At 39.9% G+C, this 15,931-nt stretch overlaps 2 protein-coding genes across 4 annotated transcripts; one reads left to right on the top strand and one right to left on the bottom strand.

The window, feature by feature from the left end:
- Positions 1 to 427: 427 nt before the first annotated feature.
- gsr (glutathione reductase) lies at positions 428 to 8,165 on the bottom strand. 3 transcript variants are annotated; one of them, XM_005935185.3, is made up of 13 exons: positions 7,718 to 8,165; positions 7,104 to 7,269; positions 6,317 to 6,343; positions 6,116 to 6,204; positions 5,241 to 5,310; positions 4,997 to 5,144; positions 4,856 to 4,910; positions 4,667 to 4,766; positions 4,319 to 4,573; positions 3,163 to 3,274; positions 1,932 to 2,063; positions 1,649 to 1,782; positions 428 to 1,120 (listed from the first exon to the last, which is right to left on the bottom strand). In XM_005935185.3, exons 1-13 carry the CDS (start codon positions 7,777 to 7,779, stop codon positions 971 to 973), a joined length of 1,500 nt encoding a protein of 499 aa, XP_005935247.1. In that variant the 5' UTR covers positions 7,780 to 8,165; the 3' UTR covers positions 428 to 970. The 3 variants fall into 3 exon arrangements, with proteins under 3 accessions (XP_005935247.1, XP_005935246.1, XP_005935248.1); XM_005935184.3 differs by lacking the exon at positions 7,718 to 8,165 and having other exon boundaries at positions 7,104 to 7,492; XM_005935186.3 differs by lacking the exon at positions 7,718 to 8,165 and having other exon boundaries at positions 7,112 to 7,334.
- Positions 8,166 to 10,220: 2,055 nt separating this feature from the next.
- On the top strand, positions 10,221 to 15,710 carry LOC102294196. The gene is made up of 2 exons (XM_005935183.1): positions 10,221 to 10,392; positions 10,772 to 15,710. Exon 2 carries the CDS (start codon positions 10,926 to 10,928, stop codon positions 13,407 to 13,409), a length of 2,484 nt encoding a protein of 827 aa, XP_005935245.1. The 5' UTR covers positions 10,221 to 10,392; positions 10,772 to 10,925; the 3' UTR covers positions 13,410 to 15,710.
- The last annotated feature ends 221 nt before the right edge of the window (positions 15,711 to 15,931 follow it).

The raw sequence follows: 15,931 nt of genomic DNA, 5'->3' as shown, positions 1-15,931 counted from the left end.
TTGTTTGTTGGAGCATTTCTCTTTAAATCCTGGAGGTTGCTTGAGAAAATCCCAGTTGTCAGATCAGAACTTGTGACACCAACCACGTCATGCTCAAAGTCACTTGCTGCTGTGTAATTGGATGAACGGATATGTGTGTTAACAAGTAGCTCAACAGGTATATCTAGTGTGATCTAAAGTGGCCACTAAGTGTAGAATAGACTAAACAGCAAGGGTATTTTGTTGACAAATAATATCCAGTTTCATCATACTTTTTACAATAATTAAATTCTGAAAGTCACTTTTTAACCTGAAACAGGAAGTATCTCTCTTTAGTTTGAGTGGGGATTTATTCCCTCTACCCAAATAGGAGAAGCGCTTCATTTATTGCCCAATCAACCACAGAATTTAGTCACTGAATAAGAAATAAAAATCACAACATTTAAGAAAAAAAAAAAAATCTGCAGGTTTATTGTTTTTTTTTTTCTTAACAGTACAGTAGATACATGTCATGACCCTGCATTGGTAGGGAATAGGTGCCTTATAGAACAAGCAGTGCTTATTATATTCATGTGACGAATGACTGACAAATCAAACACATACACTAGGAGAGAGGTCTTTTGACTTCCCAGCAATCTCTTGACATAAATACCTGCAGATGCATCACTTCCATTTCACAATCATTAAAATGGAATCCAGAGTTTTCAACCCATACTCAGGAACCACAGTACAGTCTAGGAAGACCATAACTTGGTCTTGGTCCATTTAGTTAAAAATGAGAAAAAAAAGTGAAACACTGCGTACAAATAAGGTCACTTAAATGAGAGAAAAATGGAAGCATGTAGGCTGGTTAACAAAGCAAGTCGTCAAGCTGATGCGAGAGCAGTTCGAAGGCGTGACTCTGTCCTGGTATGCTTGTCTGTGTTGCTGGTCGTACAGGGAAGCAAGAGGCGTAGCGGGTGGGGGATGCCTCGGTGAGTTTGTTGTTGCATTAACGCATCGTGACAAACTCCTCGGATGAGGTGGGGTGAATGGCGACTGTCTTGTCAAAGTCTGCTTTGGTAGCACCCATCTTGATGGCCACGGCAAATCCTTGTAGCATCTCATCACAGCCAAGGCCCTGCATGTGCAGCCCTACCACCTGCGAAAATTGTAAAAAATACAGTCGTCTTTTCTTTTTTTTTTTTTTTAAAGAACTGCAGCAGAGTGAAAAGAAACTGTTAAAAGATTTTAGTAGAGGCTTTAATGACACTTAAAGATGGCTTCAGGACTGCCTCCTGTATTAGTTTAAGTACTTCCAAGTTATTTTTTTGGAAAGTCTCAAATCCATTCTTCAATCCTGGTACATATAGCTGTGAAAGTGTAGAAAACAATTGCTTACAACATATGTGAAGAGCTCCTGTATTACTGGTTGGGGGAAAGGCCCCATACGCTAACATTTACTGGTGATGTCTTAGCCCAAATGTGGTTGTTTACGAATAAAAATAATGCACTTCAACGTTAAGATGATTTAGAGAAGAACCTCCTTTTGTTGTTTAAATAATAGAAATAAATCGTCAAGAAGATATTCATTAAAATATTCACTATTTCATAAATTTAGGTGACAGTAATAATGTGCTAGAGTCACATTTATTTAGAGCCTGTTGTCTGGAGAAGAGATGACACTTACCTTCTCCTCTTTGCCCACACACACCAGCTTCATGATGCACTGACTCTTCCTGCTGGTGATAGCGTGATACATTGGTGTGAAAGAAGTCTTGTAAATCTTCACATTCTCCTTCCCTCTGGTTTTAATGGCCTCCTCTGTGACACGAACATTATCAAAAGTAAGGACAGTTTTACATCTTGCCGAGTAAAAATGGGAATAGCGCATAAGATAAACGATTAAATGAAAGCCGGCCACAGAAACTGAGTTAAACCCACCTAGATGTGTTTTTTATTGTTCTACTCACCCTCTGTGAGGCCCACCGTGCCGATTGGTGGGTGGCTGAACACCACAGTGGGAATACAGGTGTAGTCCAACTTGGAGTCCTTCTTTCCTTCAAACAGTCTGTGCGCCAGCTTTCTGCCTGCAGCAATGGCAACTGTCCCAACACATGAAAACCTCATCAGAATGCTGCTAACACTCAAAATGCCCACAAAAGGGCATTTTATATTAAAAATAGGTTTAAAAAAAACAAACTCAAACACTTCAAAATACAGAAGTAGAAAAAAGGCACCAGGAGAAGAACTTCACCAGGATACCAACATGTTTTGTCAAGAAACCTTGGTCACTCAATAAAGTTTTTTTTTTACTCTTTTGTATTAAAGCTTTGACCTCAAATAAGAGTTTTTTGTTAACTACAGAGATGAAGAATTGATTTTTTTGGTTTTAATCGGCATTCATCATTTCACCCTGCCCTCTTCAGAAGTTACTGAAAAAGACCAATTGATCCACTAAATATAGATAAATAATAGACTCTCAAAAAGGATTTCAGAGCTGGGGACATTTGGGACCAAATCCTTGTCTGAATACTGTTTTCTTCATTTACCCACACGAGCAATCAGTGAGCCTGAGTCATACCTGAAAAGCCTTCCTGTCTGAGCGCCTGACCCTCCCACGCGCAAGAAACCCGACGGTTGTAAACACAACAGACTCAGACTCCAAGATCACGTTTGTATAGGACAAATTTCTGGAGACTTGTTATTTAAAGTTTTCCTATTTAAAAACATATTTTTAATATGCACAAGTCTCTTGAAAAAGCCACTTCACAAAATTATGTATCCCCTGTAATCACTCAAAACCATGGGTGAGGTCACAAAAATGCAAACCTGGCATTTCAGTGCTGTTATTTGGAGTCACCAGTGTATGAAATGTGTGTGGTTTTAAACTTGAGGTAGGTCTTTCCTCTAATAGACACAGAGAGACGTTATCCATTCTCACAAAGCGACTTACACATAAGATCTCTGACAATGTCCTGTCAGTGCACTCATCTGCAGCCTTCACAGCTTTGATATTCAAATATCCTCTATGTAGCAATAAAATCCATTCAGAGCTATTAAACATAGACCCAGAAACCTTTAATATCACCAGGCTTCACTCAGCAATACTAAATACATGGAAAAATAGTTACAACATCGGGAAACAGGTTGGAAAGAACACACACAGACACAAAAAGTGGATAAAGAAAAGTTGGGTTCTACCAGGTGTGAGAAGAGCTCTGCCACAAACATCCCCGACAGCGTAGATCCCCGATCGACTGGTGTTCTGAAACTCATCCACGATGATGTGGCCTCTTTCATCTGTATCCACACCCTGACAAAGAAAAAGAAAGAAAAGAAAAACTGTTTCACGTCTTAGAAACGAGTAAAAATGTGAACCGTGGAGATTAAAACAGATTAGGCCCATGTTTTCTCCTAGTTCCCTTTGAACTGGTTATTATTCTTGGAACTGTCTTCAGCTTTCCCATAACATTAACGTCTCAAAAGAAACCTCCCAAAACTCCCATCCTTCTCTAAGAGAGAGTATTGTAGAGAAACACAGCTCGGATGAATAATGGTTTTAAGGAAAGGTAGTGCATGTTTTGCCTCTTTCTGTGTGCTTCCTCATGTATGATACTGACCGTGAATAAGAGACATGCGACTGAGAAGAGAAATCCCGTGTGGGGCAAGAAATAACGATGACTCAGCTAAACTGGAGGATTAAATGTAAAGCAGAACAGACAAAAGAGAGACGGGCCTCAAAGTCTTAAAGCGTGAGAACATTCAACATGTTTTTAGGTTTTTGAAAAGAGCTGGTTAAACTGCTGCTTTGACAAGTCATTCATTCTTCCTTCATATAACAAATGATTCAAACGATGTTATTACACATCCCTCAAATCTAAGCTCGGTAGACGGATCAAAGACAGTCAAAAGAAGACGTTGGCGTAACTGAGACTTTGCTGCCCCGCGTTCATTTATCAAGTATTTATGCCAGAATTTCATGCATCACCTTCAACAAAGTAGTAGCATGTGGAAGCTGTCCAGTCGTGTTCCCAGATTATCTGTTATTAAGGCTCAAGTCAGCTTTTTTTGGGACACCAGTTTTTTGCATACAAGCCTTAAATTATAAAATATTTTATTATTATTTGTGGAAAGCAGTTTCATGTTGGTATGTGTGCCTAAGACACAGTTATTGAAAGACATCTGCCGTCCTGTTATGATCTATAAGGACAATTATGCAGCGGTAGTGTCTTACTGCTCAGTGCTACATGTAAGTAGCACATAATATCTCCCAATAAATAAAATAACAACAATAATAATAATTATTTGCACATTACACTATCCAATCTACAGATAAAAATCACAGGTAAACTGTTACCATCTCGCCGATGTTCAGTCCACCTGTATTGGGCTGCCTGCCGATGGCCCAGAGAAGGCAGTCCACTCCCTGGATGGTACTGATCTTCTCCTCGTCATTCTTCTTCTCTGGGTCTTTGGTAACCACCGTCACCTCCAGCCCCTTGTCTGTTTTACTCACAGACTTCACCTGAGAGTTCTTCCACAAATCTATACCAGAGTTTTGCAGTTCTTTGGTGCAGTTTGCACTTATAAAGGCGTCAAAGTTCCTCAAAACCTACAGACAGAATACGAGAGTACGCATATGACCACATGGCTCCACGCTTCTAAGAACAGTCATATTGTGATTCTGTGTTGTCATTTTTCTTACTCCTGTCTGTCGAATAATGAGGGATGTTTTGGACCCTAAGGTGGAAAGAATGCCCGCCATCTCCACTGCAATATAACCAGCACCCACAACCAAACTGCGTCTGTAGGAAAAAACAAACAAATACTATAATCACAGACCTACATGGTTCTGATGGTCTCCCATTAACATCAGTATGTATGACAAGCTTACTTTGGCAGTGTTTCAAGTTCAAAGAAGCCATCACTGGTAATGCCCAGGCTTGCCCCTGAAATTGTCAACAAACACAACAGCTGTCATCTTCTACACATCTGACTGATGCTCACTGGTAAAACAAAGTATAGCATGTTTTACCTGGAACTTCTGCATCACTCAGAACAGAAGGTTGCCCTCCAGTGGCGATGAGGATGTGAGGTGCTGTATATTTTCTTCCATTGACTTCCACAGTCGGCTCAGCATCATTTATAAACCTGGCATAACCTTGAATGGTTTGGATTTTAGCCTGAAATAGAGCACATATGAGGTTTTTTTTCTTTTGCACAGCAATTACATTTGAAAAGAACAGAAACCAAAAGAGCAGAATTCATCTGACACTTACTTTGTCAAGATTGTTGCGATAAATGCGATTTAGGTGACTGACGTACGCATCCCTCTTGGCTTTTAGGGTTCTGCAAAAACATTAGATAAATGATTCAACCAGCTAAAATATGTTGTGTTAATAAACCATCATCACAAGGAATACTTGTCTTGTATCACCCTTGTGTTGCCATTTCTAGAAAATGAATCACAAAAAGCATAAACTGTTACAGCTCTCCTATAGAGGTGAGATGGTAGAAAAATACATGAAAAACACAAGTTTGATGAAGAAAAACAAATTTAACACCTGGTTATATCCAGTTGTATTTAGTTGGCTAAATAAATAAACAGCAGTGAATCTCAGAGTAGCAACAAGTCAGCTGATCACAGCCTGTACAAAAAGAAAATTGGAGCTCACAATACAAATTGTGACTTATTTCTAAGTAACTCTTTCCCCCACACTGCATCACTACAACTCCCACCTGCTAAATCCCACTTTAACCCCTGGGATTCTTTGCACACTGAAGATGTTTGTGGAGCACTTAGTACTCTACTGTAATCCATGCAGGCACACCCCAATCCCAGCACATTCCTCTCACACTAATGTTATATTTTGAAAAGGTTTCCTCATGTTGTAAATGTAGTCAACCACTCCCTTCAGGAAGGCTTATCTTCAACAGTCATTTTTGCCCAACTTCATTGTGCACAGAGATAGAGAAGTGGGCTAAAGTTAAGCAACACAAAGTAACTGACTGAGAGGTTGTGGGAGAAATGAATGCTTCTTTGTACCAGGAAAAACCAAGACAGCTTTTAAAAGAGTTCATTGCAGTTGCAAAAAAGGAAAAAAGAAAAAAAAAGAAAAAAATCAAGTAGACACTAGCAGAAACTGTAACTTACTCCCAACTGAAACGAACGTCTCCAGTTTCAAAGCCATAATCACCATGATCGTGCAGATATTCGGCATGAACTGCTGCATTCCACATCACCTGAGAAGAAGAACAAAAAGAGCTGGCTTTGAGAACTTGAACTTTGAGAAGTGTACATGCAAAACCTTTTATTATAATAATATTATTATAATAAGTGTAAAGAAAAAGGTACCTTCTTAGGGACACAACCAACATTGACCTGAAAAAAGGAAAGAAAGCAGAACAAATGAATTGAGTGAAAGCTGGTCAAGTAGCAGTGATACAGATAGATTATGGAAGAGATACGTTTTAGACTAAAGCTGCAGTGACAGGAAGAATATTTATGTAGTGTAAAGCAAAAGAACTGCAGTATCAAAAAATGCAATGCTGTGTCAATGTGTTTCATAAAACCAACATTTTACAAAAGGAAAAGATGTAAAAGATTAGGTCAGGCGCATTCATATGGCTGTGAAGTAATACAACACCAGCATTCACTTATCAATAAGGAAAATATATGCAAATGTAACCACACTGTTTTTCACTGTGGCTTTGTGTGGTTTATGCCAAAACCATTGGACTGAAAGGTTTTGGTAGCCATTTCTTCCCCTGATGTTTTAGCTGGAAAAAAAACTATAGAGGCCTGATTTAACTAATAGTCAGCACAGACAGGCCTAACGCATTTAAAACCACTTCTTTCTTCCTCATATTGACGCCTTGTGCAGATCATTTCAAAATGCCTCCGTTACAACAGATTCAGCTCAAGGCAACAGGAATGAGTTACAGTTTATAACCTCATCGGCTGCTTTATACCTCAAACCCACAATGTTTGTCAGACACACAAAAAAGGAGTCGGGAGGTTTCGCAGTGAATCTGGTAACTAACGTGTCTGTGAGTGTGCGTGTACATGCTGAAGAGGTGACAGCAAAGTGACAGCAGCAGGGAGGCATGTCTGATTGGTTTTTATTATTATTTTTACTCACGCAGGTACCTCCGAGTTTGTGACTCTCGATCACGGCGGTAGCTGCTCCGAGCTCCGCCGCCCGCCGAGCCCCGGCCAGACCTCCAGACCCGCCGCCGACCACCAGAAAGTCGAACCGGGTTATCTCCGACGGGTCTGAGGCCATCCCGCTACTGATAACTCCGCGTCTGCAAAGTGAAAAGGAAAACTGTTTCCTGAGAAGAAACCAGCACGGAGCTCGAGTCCGGGCCAGCTGTTTTAATAGTGCCATAACCAGGAAGGGCGCAGGAAGGCAGGGCCTATGTGTCGGGCAGACCGGGGAGTGGGAGGGTCAGTGAAAGCCACTGCTGTGTCATTGTGAATTGCAACAATGGTGTGCAAATCCCAGAAACTGTTCTGACAATAGTCATGATGATCCTCCCATGAGCGACAGTATGGTGGCTTCAAAAACATGAATAAATCAGAGCATTTTCATGCATCGAGGGTTTGATGGAAATATTTAAGGATATTTGAGGAGATCAGGCACTGGCGACTCCAGATTTAAGGATATAAAGTGAGCATCGTGACAATATTCAGAAACGCTAAACACACATCAGTAAAGCCCGTTGTTTGCCACAAACTTACTGGAGTACTCACCTCGGTAATGCCAGTGATACTGACATAGTAGGAAACAGTCTGCAGACTCTTGTGAACAGCATGTTTTTAACTGCTTTTATGGCATTTTAATCAGAGCTATCCATGGGTGCCTTTTGCCTCTCTCTGACAGCCACTGCAAGCTGATAAACGCGTGTTGTTTGACTTTATTACAGCACACACAAAAGCGTCAAAGCATTTCCTGGGTCACTGGGTGAGCCCCCTCCCCTCTACATTGCCCCGATTTAGCAAACTGCTGCCTGGTCGTGTCTAAAATAATCAGTCCTTGTGCGAGATAATGGAAAAACCAACCGACAGGTAAAAACCGTAAAAGACGCCAAATTTGAAGAGTAGCGTAGATCCTCCAAAGCCTTGCGTTGTTTTTGTGGGAGATTTGGCGTAAATAACAGGGGAAGATGTGGCAGATTTGCGTGGTATTTCTTTCAGAATCACAGGTCCGTTGCGCTCAGCCTGTCAAGAAAAACAAATGATGAAGTTACACTTCTCACAGGGCCTTTCAAAACAAGAGTACACTCGAGTAGCAGCATGCATTATATTACTTTGTGAAATAACGCCTAAAGGAAACGAAGAATTAGACAGCAGTCGAGTCCATAATGTTTTGGACTGTGATATCATTTTCTTTTCTTTATTTTTAATGGATTTTAAATTACACAAGATGCCAATGAAGTGCAGACCATGGCAGTGCATGACAAATTAATACATTTCAACTGACTATTTTATAGCTTAACAAGAAGGCCATCTATAGGCCCAAAAACCCAGAATCTCTCAGAAAAATAGCACAAATGTTAGTAGTGGCCAAATAATCCACTCAGACACCCCACAACACCACACAAGACAAATACATTATTCTAATTATATTCATTATTTGCAATATTTTTTTCTACGGTTAAGAAAAACAACTTCAAAGCATCTAAAGAACCAAGAATACCAGCAAGGGGGTATGTGTATGATTGTCAAAGTCTGTAATCAAAAGGCAACTTCACGAATGCCAGAAGAGCCTGCACAGCTCTGAAAAGATTCTTTGGACAGATGAAATCAAGATTAAACTGTACCAAAATGATGGAATGAGAAAGGTATGAAGCGTACCACATGTCAAATATGGTGGAGACAATATTATGGTATTGGCCTGTACTAGTGACCCAGTGTAACCAGTTCACTTGTGTATATTGCAGATGCTGCAAAACCGGTTGGACATCGTGACCCAAAGCGTGCTGAAAAAGCAACACGAGCATTTCCCAAGGGAAAGAGATTCTGCAATCACCAAATGCAGGCAAAGGATTTCCATCCAACGATTAAAAAAACCCCCCATATATTTAAAACTATGTCAGTTTGTCCACTTCATATTGAGCTGCTGAAAATGGATACATGCACAAGCAGCACGAACGCAGTTTCTGCCTGGCAATTGCTTTTGACATGCTGCTGGACAGATCAATTACATGCTCTCGTTACTTCCTCTTTATTTTAGTTTTATGGCAGCTGACAACCTTGAGAGTTGCTTTAACAGCCAATAATCATCCATGACTTTGCATTTACTGTAATATAATTTGTATTTGCCCTTATCAGCCTTACTTCTAACATTTTTTTGGAAGGAAACCAAGCGAGGAACTGTCCCTGTTTATCACTGGCCATTTAATCAGTTTATTCACCTGTTTAGCACATAATTTCCATGCACATTAATAACATGCAATTGGACAGAAAACCAAACTTTGCTGTGTTTTAACACATATTTTTATTTGCAGGCTTCCAGCAAATTAATATATTTGCACAATAACCAAAATGCCCTCGTACATTAAGTCAGTGGTAAGATTGTGAGCCACATCAGACAGTGCACAAAAATTCATGCCTAGCAGGATGAACTATCTTCACCACTAGATGCTACATGTTATTAAATCCCTCGACATTGTCATGTAAGATGATGTCAGTCTTACTGTGAGTTCACAAAAACATATTTTTTTAAATCAATCCAAAAGGGTTTGAATCTTTAAACAATCCCATGCATTAACATAGGTGCCAGGTTTTCTATTTCTAATTTACCATATTTGTCACAATATTGATCAATATTTTCTTAACTTAATTTATTTTTATTGGTTGAAATTTGTTGTATTTTGTCTTTTATTGAACCTAAAAGATGTTCTGATGTTTTTCCTGCCATATATTATTTTCAGCTCTCTGGTGTTTTTGTTCCTCTTTATTGCACTTAAATCATCAGTGTTATCTGCCTGTTAATACATGTCTTATACTGTGGCAGCCACTGTGTTATATTGTTTACATTACTGAGAACCTTCACAGACATTGTTTACATTAAAAAACGTTCAATAAATAAAATATTAATAGTTTCTTTGTTGTGTTAAATAATATTATTTGCTGATGATCTGACTGAAAACGAAGGACACAGAATTTGTCATCACCAAGATTTCTAAACATGTTGAATCAGCTATATTTTTAACTTAGCGTGCTCTTATTTTGAAAACCAGAACAGCTTTCTTCCGCCATTGTTTTTGGTAGCTACAGATGGCTAACGACAAGCTAACCCAAAGCGGCTCGGTTGGTGGCGTTGACAAGCGTTAGTATCACGTTCAAAGAGTGGATTTTTTAAAATTCATTTTATTGAAAAAGATATCACCGACCAAATCGCTGTTTCGTAACACGGCAATCAGGTGCGTATGAGGCATTTGACTCTGTTGCAAATATAAACAGTTGTAATGTTGGCCGTCGTCTCCGCAACCCCCCGTTGTAGTTAGGTAGGGCCTTTTCGTCACGTTCAAAGGAAGAAAGCTCAGCGCGCACGGAGCAAAATGCAAATACAGACCAGTGCAATGAGTTTGATTAATTGCATTTTATTTTGCTGTATTGTTTTGATTTGCCTACACGCGCGCACAGCCAAATAAATATTTGCAGGAGCTGAAAATGCTGCATGAGCTGTGCGTGAGAGGAGGGGCTTCACAGGCCTCGTCCTAGTGTAAGCATAGTACACAGTGAGCTTAGGTCAATCATTTGTTTGTTAATGTTTTTGTTTTTCTTATGTTCCTTTCACAGGGAGAGACATCGTTGACAGGTGCATCAGTGTCTGCTTTCCCCGGACATGAACCCTGGACATCAGGTGAAGATGGATGTTTACTTCAGGGTGTCACGTCAGCCTCTGAAATTGTGAGAATTACTGCCAGATGGCCAGAACACCTCACTTCTCATTATGAAGCCTGTCAGCTATCAAAGCATGCCATCCTCTGTGAATGGTGGACATCCAAATTTGTCACTGGATCGCGTGTTAACCACTTCAAACGTGAGGTATTGTGAGAAATGTGGATTTGCGTCTACAGATGCCTCAGCGTTGGAGAAGCATATGGTTGAGCATATGGGGACACGGTTTTACTGTTTTTATTGCAACGATATTTCCTATAGTGAGGCGGAGTTAAACGCGCACCTGAAACGACACACTTCGAAGTATCCATTCAAATGTCCTCACTGTGGACAGGGCTACATGAGGAGGCTGTGCCTTTTTAAGCACATTGAACGTTTGCATAATAAAAGCATTATTCAGGTACCTGCTAAGCCTGGTGTGACGAAAAATCCGCAGGACCCCGTCCCCAGTGCCTTAACAAGCCTGCACGCTGCCGATCCGTCGTCGCTTCGGCCGGTTGTTCGGGTGACGGTACCTAGCCCGAGTGTACCTGCTGTCAGACTGGGAAAAGACGAACAGAGAGCAAAAACACTGGAAACGAAGGTATCGAATGTCACTAATGGCAACCCAGAACGTCTTTCCCCTTTGAATGGACTCATTCAGCACAATAGAGCTCTCACAGTTTCTCTGCCAGAAGAAGTAACAATTCCTGCTGGCTGCTTGGTTGAACTCGTTGAGGTGAAAACTGTAAATGGGACAAAAGAACTAAAGCTCAGGCTCGTTTCCCAACAAGAAAACGAGTCAGTGATAAAGGACACGAGGATGACAGTTTCTCAAAACACAGCGCTGGGGAAGCCATTGTCATCTACATTAATCAATCACACCAACACGGTGCGGCCTGGGAGTATGGGCACGAGCACTATTAACAGGAAATCATGTGACACAAAGATGGTGAATGTAGAGCGCCCCGCTGTTGTCCCGGTCAGTATTTCCAACAATCTCCCAGTGACTCCAGTGAGCAAAGAAAAGAGTGGACTGAAAAGGGTATCACCGGAAATAATCAACTTGGAGTCTAACGTAGTCATTCCTAATAAGTTTCCCAAAAATATCATCAGTCCTGTAAGAGAAGGGGTAAACAGTGGGATCAGAGTTACGCAAACAGCACCGGTGAGCCACGTAGCTCCTCTTCCAGTTATCTCCAACAGGGTCACCAGCAGGTTGAACACCACCAGCCTGCATCCAAGCAGCATGGTTTCTCAGAGAGTGATGGATGAGAGAAAGACCTTACTTCCAGAGTACCCCAAGAGTGTTCCATCCAGGAGAGCGGGTGACACGAAAAACATGCAGGATATGCCGGTGGCTATGAAGGTGGAACCTGGGAACATCTGCTTCAAGAGCAGCACTGCTTCAAAACCAATCAAAGAAGTGGCACCCTCGAACCAGGACAGGATTAAATCAACTTCTCCCTCCATAAGAAGTTCCATTGTTCCAACTGTCCAAGTGAGACCACCAATATGTCTCGTCAGTAAGGATAATGTTCCAACTCAGTCTTTTTCATTACCCAAGACTATAAACAAGCTTGTTTCAGTCAAAACTCCTGTTTTTTCAAATCATGCCAAGTCAAAGAGCTCAACTTGGATGCCGGAAGTCAGACTAAATGAGCTGGCAAAAGAGAGGGACGTTTCAGAACCTGAGAGCTTCCCCATCATATCCTCTGTGTTTTCATTGAGTCAGCAGCCAGAGGACGCCCAAGGTCCCATTCAGCCATTGGTAATGGCTTTGCGAGGCATAGTGATGGATAAAAGTAGCAATTCTGTCAGTACGACTCAAGATCAAGTTAAGATAACAAACACTGAGCACATGGACAAGACCCTGACATTAGGGCCCAGCCCTCAGGTGGAAACAAAAAACAAATCCTTCATCCGTGAGTCGTTATTGACGGAGCAGACGGAGCCTGTAGAAGCAAAAGACCACAATAAGGGGGTTCATCACTCTCCTGCACTGACCCACAACCATGTTGATATCAAAGAGGAAAAAAAGATCCCTCTACCACCAGATGATAATAAATCCAGTCGCAGTCCTGCTTCAAAATCTTCAACACACGAAGAATCTAATGTTGCAGAACACGCAAAGGCATCTGAAACTGAAGAACCTCTTGAGCAAATGGTCAAAAGTGAGCAGGACTCAAAGTTTCTGACTGTCACCCTGAAGAGGGTGCAAGTGGGCGTGTGGAAACAAACCAAGAAGGGACTGAAACTTAGAATATCCAAATATAAGACTCAGGTACCTGTGGACAGTGTAACTGACTGTACAGTCATTTACCCAATGCCGCTGAAAGTGGACCAACCAGTGAAACGACCGGGTCCAAACCAGCCGGTGGTAGTGCTCAATCATCCGAAGCCTCGCGGCTCTGCACAGAGAACGAGAGCTGATCCTTTTGCAAACACAGGAGCTTCTGAAGTGGTTCCAAAGTGCCAAATCTTGAAAATGAGACTGAGCAAAGTGATGGGTCAAAAATATGAGGTGATGGGTTGCACCGTCCGAGTGTTTCCATGAATGTATTGGACAATTCATCAATTGAAAGAAGTATACATCTATGAGGAAGCAGTTAGTATTACAGTAAAGAGATGTTTAAGGTCAAAAACTGACAAAATCTCAAGCCTATTATTTTCTTTATGGGAGAATAAGAGTAAAAAATATGGACGTCTGAGTATCACTGAACATTGTCTTATATGTATAATATGAACTATTCAAGTGCAATGCTGTTTGACTGCTTTGAGTCAATAAAAATGGACTGAATGCCGTTATAGATTGCAGTCAAAAACACAGATATTAAGTACTGTTTCTGAAGGTTGAGAGACCAGTGGATATGTCATTAATGCATGCTGTTTATTTAAAAAAGGATAAAGTTTTTTATTTATTTTTTTTTTACGTTGCATCAGTGAAATTTTATGGGCTTCCATGCTGCCACCTGAAATAGGTGCAGTGATGGGTATTCAGACTTTTTCCTGCCTTAAAATTGGCCTTTGGGGAGAGAAGTTCATATTTAAGGCAGTGTTTTCCTTTTTTTAAACAGAAAAGTTTGCATTTCCTGCTATTTGACACATAAATGTATTTCATGCCTGTGCGAATTAAACCCCACTTTAATAACAGTTAAAAAATACTGGTTAAACAGTCCTTTGTATATGCTGGTTTTAAGTATGATTAAATATTTATAATGACATTTTGTAAGATGTCATTCCTTGTGACTGAAAAGAATGAAAATGTCTAATTGGAAGTTCTAATTAGGTCAAATTTGGGACAATAAGTTTCCAGTTGAGTCATTATTTATTTGTATTTTTAAAATAATTTGCATCTTTGAAGGCGCCCCAATCACTTCATGTTTGTTAACATGGCCGATTGTGTAGATGACTGTGTGCTGTGTCTAAAAAAATGAACATTTCAACACTAATAGCCGTCTAAAAGGTTTGTCCAGTTTTAAAAGCTCCTCCAAATTTTAGCTGGAAAAATGTTACTTTTCATGTCAGCAGCTGGTTTTGTAGTTCTGTGTTTAGCTACTCTTTGCAAAATCTACTCTTTGGAACATGTTACAGAACCATGTTGTATTTTTTAATTAATCATTGATAACTTTGGTGAACCAATTTAAAAAACAAACTACTGCAAAGTGTAAATAATGGAACCTGGGCATACACTCAGCTGTGTTATCAGTTCAGATATGATATTAATCACTGAGTCTTGCAGAGATACAAAAGTCTGCCAGTTGTACATCTGTGTGAAGTGAAATGTTACAGAGCTTAAGGCTAAAATTTAGAGTATATCTACTAATCCAGACGTAAGGATGATGATGATGCACTAAAAAAAGTACCCTAATACTTTACGGTGTCATTTTACTTTAAAGCGCAAAACGAACGTCCTGAAGAATCAAGATAATTTTTTATTTTTGTTGTAATTTTTTGGTTTTTATTCAATTTGGCTCTGTAATTAGTAATGTGATTTTTTTTTTTCCTTTTCTTTGTGTGATTGACTTGAGTTTTCTTGTGTGACTTTTTTTCTCTCAAGGTTTAAAGCTTCACCTATGAGAGTAATCTAGAGAAGGTAGAAGCAACCTAAACTGGTCAATTCCTGTAATAGAAGTATTTTCCTGCCATGACTATGAGACAATGGTGACTCATAGACAATTCAAACCTGTTGTATATTTTTCAAAATAATCAAACGTAAGCAATCTTCTGTCCTGAGACTTCTCAGATCTGTTTTACTTTACAACAGCATATGTGTGTTGTTTATTATGTGTTCACAGTGTACAAGGTGCTAGACCTATGATCACATTTGTAGGTTTTGGTTGCCCCAGTTTTTATTACACGTGTGTGTATATGTATATATACATATATATGTTTTGGGTCACTCAGATTTTATGGTTTATAGACCTATAAATATAAAACATGGTAACTGGTGTTCATACTCAGTAGGGAATGGCCCCTTCTGGAGCACCAACACTTACTTTCCTTACATTGCAGCTAAAGCTGCTGTGCAGTCTGTTATATATTCATTATCCTAAAGTTGTTTGACATGTCTTTATGGCTGTTTTCCTTTTGCCTTTTAATTTAATCCTCATCTGTGGGAATTAGTCATATTCCAGTTCAAGTGTTTTTGAGTTTTATTACGTTCTCAGTGTTCATTATCATTGTGATCCATGCTTTTATAATAACAATTGTGTAATTCCTCTTTTATTAAAAAAAAGTATAATTGACAACGGTTTGATTTGTATATTTTTTCCCACCAACTGAAACCCATCACTTAAAGTTCACTGTAGATCAACGGTAGTTTAAATCTATTAAAGCATACGTGATAATTCTTTTTCAGTTTTTTTGTTCGTTTTTTGACACCCTGTATTGTCCTGTTTGTCACATTGGGCCACCATGCTCAACATCAAACTAATCTCTGCAAATATCTTAATGTACAAAGGTCCGGGCAACATTCAGATAGTCAAATCTGCTTAGGAACACTCCTGGCTACCTGGGTGTATATTGATGGTATCCGTAATAAGAGCTAAACAAGCGTAAACACATGACTGAATGCTT

Source organism: Haplochromis burtoni, unplaced genomic scaffold, assembly GCF_018398535.1.
Source record: "Haplochromis burtoni strain Fernald_Lab_line unplaced genomic scaffold, NCSU_Asbu1 Contig_194, whole genome shotgun sequence".
In the NCBI taxonomy this organism is placed as follows: Eukaryota; Metazoa; Chordata; class Actinopteri; order Cichliformes; family Cichlidae; genus Haplochromis; species Haplochromis burtoni.
Note: the sequence above shows the minus strand (reverse complement) of the source record. Positions and strands in the feature narration are given on the sequence as shown.